Raw genomic sequence first — 8,154 nt, forward strand, 5'->3', positions numbered from 1 at the left:
TACAAAAGTTGTAGAACAGTTTATTTCATTTTAGTGTAGTGCCACACAGTATTATCATCACTTCCTTTTGTTCTGTTATTTATTTTGGTTCCTACTGTAGCTTTGTGGATTTTCACTGTGCCAGCGTGGTCCCATTTCAGTTTTAGCCCATTGCCTGTGGCTACAATAGTACGTCAACTGTGATCCTCAGCCACGATTCAGTGGAAAACTTTCATTGCCTGTGCAATGGTCTTTTCATCTGGTGGTGGTTTTCTTTGACTACCAGGCTGCAGAAATTTCTTCACTGTAGGGATATTGCTTATTCTCTCTTTAAAAGCCTAACAGAGAGAGCGAGAGAGCAAAATATTTTAGAAGAGAAAAGGAGAAATGGCGGCATTCCCAATGTCCCAATTGCCACTTACGGTTACTATGATTCCATAGTCAATAATGAAACCACAAGTGATAAACTTTATACGCACTCAAACTTTATATGTACGCAAAACCCAATTATTTCAGGCATGCACCTTTGGAAAGGGAGGTCAACATTCAAACTCCATTGCAGGTCTATAATAATAAGTAGGTTACCTGTATGTGTCTAAATTTAATTCACAAAAGGATTATCCATGAATATGTGATTTAGACTTTGTGCAATAGAAATCTATAGACAATGGTGTTTTAGATATGCAAAGAATAAAAGCGCCATACTAGAGCTTTGCTTATGCTTCAGTAAGCATGCTTACCTTTAAAAGAGGGAATTTGGAGAGAATATCAGCCTTCAGCTCTTCTGCCATTAAAACGGTTTCAAGCAATTGAATATCTGCTCTGCTGAGCTGATTTCCTACCAGGTAGTTTTGTCCATGATCTTTGAGGACCTGTAGAGAAGGAAATGTTTGAGGAGTACTTTAGGTTCATACACAAAATGGAGAATATATACTTGAACCACTTTTGAGTATCACTCGCCCAGATTATATTGTATCAGGAGAACGAGAGTACTGTATTTGTGTCAGTTTTGATTCATGTCTTCTAACAATCCGCTGGCTAAGAAAGAGAAGCTTGATCATTATGTTCCCTCTTCCCAAACCACTGCTTGTCATGTGTCAGTGGGGCAGGGCAGATGCTGAGGTCAGCGTTCACATGGAAAATGAACACTGTGCGTGATTCCTGATCTTCTCTCACACAGCTAATTTTTTTTTTACTTTTTTTTTTACTCTTGCCTCAGAAGCTTGGAAAATACAAGGAATAAGGAGATGATTTCTGATGAGCCAAGCAGTCCTATCAAGCAGTCCTATCAGTGTACTGGAAGAAGCAAAGATCACCAGTGTTGAAGCAATGATTCTTCAACATCAACTTTGTTGGACTGGTCATGTTGTGCGGATGCCTGATGATCGTCTTCCAAAACAACTACTCTATTCCAAACTTAAAAATGGAAAGCGTAATGCTGGTGGTCAACAAAAGAGGTTTAAAGACTGTTGTATAAATGTAGTATAAACACTGACAACTGGGAAACACTGGCCTGTGAGCGCTCCAGTTGGAGAACAGCCTTTACCAAAGGTGTCATGGGCTTTGAAGACACTCTAACTCAGGACGCAAGGGAGAGACGTGCTAAGAGGAAGGCACGCTTGGCAAATCCACACCGTGATCAACTCTCGCCTAGAAACCAATGTCCCCACTGTGGAAGGACGTGTGGATCCAGAATTGGCCTCCACAGTCACTTACGGACCCATTGTTAAATACATGTTTATGGAATACAATCTTACTCGGCTATGAGTGATCGCCAAAGAAAGAAAGAAAGAAAGAAAGAAAGAAAGAAAGAAAGAAAGAAAGAATCAACATTACTAGCTGCCTGTTCTGTTAAAAGATTTGTAAGTTTCCTTCGCCCCATACCTTTTCAAAGACAGGGAAGTATCTGGTGGTGGCTTTTTCAATAATGTTTGCAAACTCCTTCTCCTTGCTGTCAGCTGGCTTGAAGGGAAGCATCATTATCATTTCATTCAGATCCATAGCACCTTCGCAATACATATCAATCCTATTTGAAAGAGAAAGTGTTTCCTCCTCTCATATTCAGATAAAAACAAGAAAAACAGTAGCAGCAGCAGCAGCAGCAGCAGCAATAGTACTAATTATGATAATGCAGAGCCAAAACCTTGCAGGGGAATTGGGTGGTAGTGTCACAGGCAAAAATGTGTGATGACCCAGCAGAAAAACAAGTACAATGATCCTGTATGATGGAGAAAGGGCATTGTCCCTGAAAAGAGCCTCTCTCTATGCAACAAAAGCCCCTATAATTTGCTTGCCATTATAGTGATCTTCACCAGCTACACCTTTTTCTAAGGAAAGCCTTATATCAAAAATCAATTCACAAGGGAAAAAAGCCCAAAAAACCAAACATTGGGAAGGGACAATGACCTCCCAATCTCCTATTGGGATTACATGAATATTCATTGATTTCCAATGAACCAGTCCACATGAACTTTGCTGGGACTGGGAGGTCAAATTACCTCATACTGGACCCTTTCTTTCCCAATCTGACAGTAGAGATGAAATTTGCTGACTCATGCCTCGTCAGTAGGTCAAATGACAGACCAAAGATGATCTTATATCATGTAGAGCAAAATAAAGTATGCATTTAGTAACCAAACTTAGAAGAATATTACAGTACCATGCTCTCTGCTTCACGTCCTTCCCGTAGAGATTGTGTTTGGCTGCAATGTAGTTGAGAATAGCTCGACTCTGCACCATCTTCATCCCATCCATTTCCACCATGGGCACTTGCTGAAAGAGCAGGTCTCCATCTTGCGAAAGGAAGATGAAAAATCAGTCCATCCTCCCAGGTAATTACTATGGAAAGTAAGTTTTCAGGAGCATCTCACAAGCCGTGCTTTGATTTTGAGTCTTTACTTTTACATTGTGCCTTTGTGATCATCATGTTTGCCTTTGCTTTTCCCTCTAAACCCTTTTTCAGAACATGTGCTAAATCTGTACAGCAACCACACACTGGAAACTAGTTTTGCATGTTATTTAAGCTACTTCTGTTCTCTAGCTAAAAAACAAGTGAAACATTCTGCACAATGCAGAGTTGAGTGGCATGTGTTGTGGGTATTTGGAAAACTCTCTTTTCTTTCAAAGAAGAGGGGGAAAGGCAATATAACCAGATTACAACTGTGTATTTACACGTGTTCCTGCCTTAAAGTGTGCACAGGATGTAGGGCACAATGCAGAACTGGAGTAACAAGTCCACTTTGAAAACCCGTTATTAAGTCCAGGGGTCGGCAAGGTTTACCTTGCCTGGGCCGGTTCACTCCAGCGGAGATCCCCTGTAAGTCAGATTGTGCATGCGCGCCTGCGACTTCTAGCATCTGCGTCTCCGCAGACATGATTTCCAGCGTCTGCATCTGCGCAAATGCGATTTCTGGTGCCTGCGCGTGCGCAGATGTGATTTACGGCACTGCGGAAGCAAGTCCCCGTACCACGCTGTGCCGATTTAGCGCAGCACACGAGGACTCACCAAGCGGGCAGCTCGGTTAGGGGGCGGCTCGTGGCCTGGTTAAACGACCCCATGGCCGCTTGTGGCCCATAGGCCTTAAGTTGCTGTCCCCTGATATATAAGGCTATACAGTGGTACCTCTGGTTAAGAACTTAATTTGTTCTGGATGTCCGTTCTTAACCTGAAACTGTTCTTAACCTGAGGCACCACTTTAGCTAATGGGGCCTCCTGCTGTCGCCGTGCCGCCACTGCACAATTTCTGTTCTCATCCTGAAGCAAAGTTCTTAACCCGAGGTACTACTTCAGGGTTAGCAAAGTCTATAACCTGAAGCATCTGTAACCTGAAGTGTCTATAACCCGAGGTACCACTGTACTAGAAAATAGTCCCACTGATATTCAGATAACATACTCACCATGCTTTAATTTTTCTAGATATTCTTTTGTCTCAATTAATTGTTCTTCAAACTAAAAAAACAAAAGAGGCAGAATATTTCAAGAGTCTCATGAAATAATTACAAGGCTCCAAAAATGACACAGGGCCTTTCAAGTTTCCAAACTACTAGAGAAAATTTGGTGAAAATTTCACAGCCGAATTCCGGGCCAGCCCGCCCAATAATTTTCTCTGTCTGGGGCAGAACAACGAATGTTCCTGAAATATACTCGGAGTCGAGAGTGAATTTCATGCTCTTTATTCAGCTCATAGTCATCAAGGAGAAGAAGAGAAGAATGCCCTTTTCCCAAAGCCATCTGCTTATATACATTATTTACACAATGGGCTTTGCCTGATTGGCTACTTCAGGGCTACACCTGTGGGCCAATCAGTTTGTGGATTGACTTCTGCCAGCAGCCTGATTGGCTGCTCCTGCAGGCCAATCAGGATGCGGATTCACTTCCACCTGGAGTTGGATTGGGTGGCTCCTGCGGACCAATCAGACTGCTGATTCTGTATCCTAATGTTCTATGATTCAGCTCAGTACATAACACTTCCCCATGCACAAATCAAGTACTACAGGCTAGTCATATCATTTTAGCACTTGAAGCAGTAAATCCCACAATCATGTCTCCCCCCTCCTTAGCAGCAAAAGTACAATAATAATGAATGAAAATAACACAACAATCTGCTGTCAATTCCAGGCTGGCTAAAATAAACCACCTGAAGCAGGCACCTCACTCACAAATGGTAATGCTGGACCCAAATTTGGAAACTGCCTGAAATATAAGAATGCTGGAAAAACAACAGTTCCCTTGATTCTTTTTGGGGGGTGGGGGGAAAGGTGCTTTCACAGAGAAATTCTGAAGACAAACCTCGACTCCTGCTGCAGCCAACAACCACCTTATGCTTTCCATTCGGCCCCTTCCATTGAAGTAGTAAAGCTTAGGTTTCCCAGCCATGTTTCTAAGTGTTTGCTTTCCTGTTGTGATGAGAGACAGACGAAGAGAGAGATTGAGAGGTCGTGTTTGATAGGGAAACCATTCAAACTGGTTCAACTGTTCAAAATGGTGCTCTGTTGATTGCTTACAGCATAGCTGCCAAGTCTCCCGTATTCCCCGGGAAACCCCCGTTTTTCCAGCTGTTCCCAGCCGAAAAAACGGATTTCTTTGTTTTTCCCCGGTTTATTCTGGTGCGGCTGCCATTTTGGAACAGGGCAGAGCAGCATCAAAAGTCGCTTCTGAGCATGCTCTGCCCAGTTCCAAAATGGCGGCAGCACTACTTCCGGTCTGCTACTTCCGGTCCAGTCCCTTATTTCTCAGGCCGGAACTTGGCAGGTATGGCTTACAGCAAGAAAGAATTTCATATCAAAGCCTTCTGGTTTATTTTTTAACAAACTCTTTTTAAAAATCATGCAGCACAAGCAGATGTAGCATATTATTGCACACATAAAATAGGAAGCAAGAGTTAAAAAAACAACAACCACAACCTGCGACTATCACCCCCTCTTGGACAGCCACGGCCCATGTTCCCAGAGCCACAAAACTGTAGCTTCCCCGTTGTACTCGCACCATTGCCATTGCCACCAGCTGCCTCTCATCTCCTCAGGCAAGTTTGGGAACATGGCTTTCCAGCATGGCCAATTGCCAGGGATGATGGGAGTTTGTAGTGACGAATCACATTTGAAGCCCCACCTCTGTCTTAAAATTGTTTCAGATTTCCTTAAATGGACACTCCCTTTTCTCAACCTGTTTTCCCCAATTGCCACTGGTGAGAGACACATCATGCTCCTTCTAGGATTGTTTGTCTATCTTTGGTCCCCACTCTGCACTCAGCTCTCACCTGTGGCTCCTAGAAGCTGCCAGCATGTGAGAGCGGCCAGACCCTGGGAAATGGCTTTGACTGGCTGGCTAAACCAGGTAAGGATAGCTGATGAGTCTCAAGCCTATGCTAGTTAGGGGAGTCTCCCTCCATGCAAGGATGGGCTCTGGCACGTTGAGGGATGAGACCAATAGTTGGTCCAGTGGTCAAGAAGGCGGTTTCTGCACATGCTGTAGAGGGAAGTGAGGGGCAGATGGGGCTCATCAACCTGGGAAGGTAGCCCATCTAGGAGGAGGTAGCCTCTGACCCTAAACCTCCATTGCCTTGTGGGATATCATTGGAAGAAGAAAAGGCTAAGGAGCAACCCTAAACCAGGCACCCCCAAACTGCGGCCCTCCAGATGTTTTGGCCTACAACTCCCATGATCCCTAGTTAACAGGACCAGTGGTCGGGGAAGATGGGAATTGTAGTCCAAAACATCTGGAGGGCCGAAGTTTGGGGGTGCCTGCCCTAAACAAATCCAGAGTGGAGTCCCTAAGACAGTTGGATGGAATCTACACCCTCCTCAACCTTGGATAACCACACCCATTTTCTACATTCTTTTCAATAATATATGCATTTATTGGTGAGGTAAAAATATATGCACATTATGCCTCACCATATGTGCTTTTACACATTATTTGACTGGAGAACTGCAGTGCAAATTTCAAGGGATAGCTATGTTTTTTGGAAAATGAAATTTGGTGAGTTACTATTTTAAAAAATGAATCTAATTTCTCTCCCATTCTCACCCAACATTTCTTTTTCCTCTGAGGTGCAACAAAGACCAACCCCATTTTATTTTTAGAACTCTGCCCGCTGCCCAGATTCTGGAAATGCTTCTGTTCTGAAGATTACAGGTCTGAGGATTACAGTATCTGCCTCCCCCCCCCCCCAAAAAAACCTTTAATACTCTTCTGGTAAGAAGAAGAAAACCTTTGGGCAGAGGTGAGGTCTTTGGAAATTGTCCCTGCACTACTCCTCTATCCAGGGTGTTGGTCTCCAAAGCAATCGTCTACCTTAGAATACTAACCTGCTGCAAGTCCTGAACAGGTGGAAGTTCTTCTCAAGCAGAGCGAGCCCTGAACTTGTGTGGCTCAGGGTTATAAAAGCTCAGAAGCTCCACCTTCCGAGAGGAGAGAACAGCTTATCTGCAACAGAAACTCCCTCTTGCAAATAGAAAAAACACTTACTCTGCCTTTCGTGAGACTTTTCACCTACAACAAATCAGTCACGCAAAGTTAATTCACAATGGGAAAGGTTGTCTCTCACGCTTGCGTAACATGATGCAACTCGGTTTATTGTAAATGTGTACAGCTGCACTGAGGGCAAACATTCCTGGTCTCAGTATATTCAACTCAAAGCTTTGTATCACTGGGCAGGAGGCCACTGCAGTCTCTGGTTGCAGCTGCTAGCCACAAAATACAGGAAAAGGTCAAATACACAGGACTTCCCTGCTGGTCCCACCCACCTTTTGGCGGGGGTTGGGGTGAATAGATCGCTACAATTAATGGTATGCAAAACAGTGGATTTCTACAGGCCATCCAGAAATTGTTCTTGATTTCTTATGTAAGATACCTGATCCAGATAATCAAGTGAAAATCACCTATTTGTTCTCTGGCTTTGACCAATTTGTGACAAATTTGTGGCAGTTGCTGCCCCAAAACTGAGAACGTTCCTTGAGCATAACATGGTGGACTGGTAAGGAACTGATTGGGCATGAAATATACAGTCATACCTCGGTTTAAGTATGCCTCGGTTTGAGTATTTTCAGTTTAAGTACTCTGCGGACCCGTTTGGAACGGATTAATCCACTTTCCATTACTTTCAATGGGAAAGTTCACTTCAGGTTAAGTACGCTTCAGGTTAAGTACAGACTTCTGGAACCAATTGTGTTTGTAAACCGAGGTACCACTGTAAAAACCTATTTGTATTACTGTAGTTGGTATTGATAGATAGATAGATAGATAGATATTGTGTTTTAATGTTGTGTTTTTGTATATATTGTATAGGATGTATATTCTTTTGTCTCTTTTTTGGTGATTGATATGACCATGATGGTTGAAGCAACAACAACAAACAATAAACAGAAACAGAGTTCTTATTGTCTGCATAATGTGTGCTTTAGCTGAGGATAGTGTTTGCAAAAATTTTTTTGAGTTGTTCTTGTAGAAACTCGCTATAAAGGAATCAAAAGGCTTTACTGAGGTTGTGCTATAAGTAAACAACAACAACATGAAATGAGACAGTTCCCATTAAACTATTATGTCATCTGTTAACAGTTAAGGACTCTTTTATAACTTAGGACAGCTTGCTGAGGCTAAACATTGTTAGGCCTAGCCTGTTTCTGGGTGGGAGATTGCTTGAGAAACTATGTGTGCTGCTTTAAGCTTCTTCATTG

At 43.0% G+C, this 8,154-nt stretch overlaps 1 protein-coding gene across 1 annotated transcript; it reads right to left on the reverse strand.

The window, feature by feature from the left end:
* Nucleotides 1-6,934, reverse strand: LOC118082447 (glutathione S-transferase). Its single transcript, XM_035109966.2, has 7 exons — nt 6,787-6,934; nt 4,769-4,875; nt 3,877-3,928; nt 2,639-2,771; nt 1,864-2,005; nt 720-851; nt 1-317 (listed from the first exon to the last, which is right to left on the reverse strand). Exons 2-7 carry the CDS (start codon nt 4,853-4,855, stop codon nt 198-200), a joined length of 666 nt encoding a protein of 221 aa, XP_034965857.1. The 5' UTR covers nt 4,856-4,875; nt 6,787-6,934; the 3' UTR covers nt 1-197.
* Between the last annotated feature and the right edge of the window lie 1,220 nt (nt 6,935-8,154).

The sequence above is a fragment of the Zootoca vivipara genome, chromosome 3 (genome assembly GCF_963506605.1).
Source record: "Zootoca vivipara chromosome 3, rZooViv1.1, whole genome shotgun sequence".
Taxonomy (NCBI): domain Eukaryota; kingdom Metazoa; phylum Chordata; class Lepidosauria; order Squamata; family Lacertidae; genus Zootoca; species Zootoca vivipara.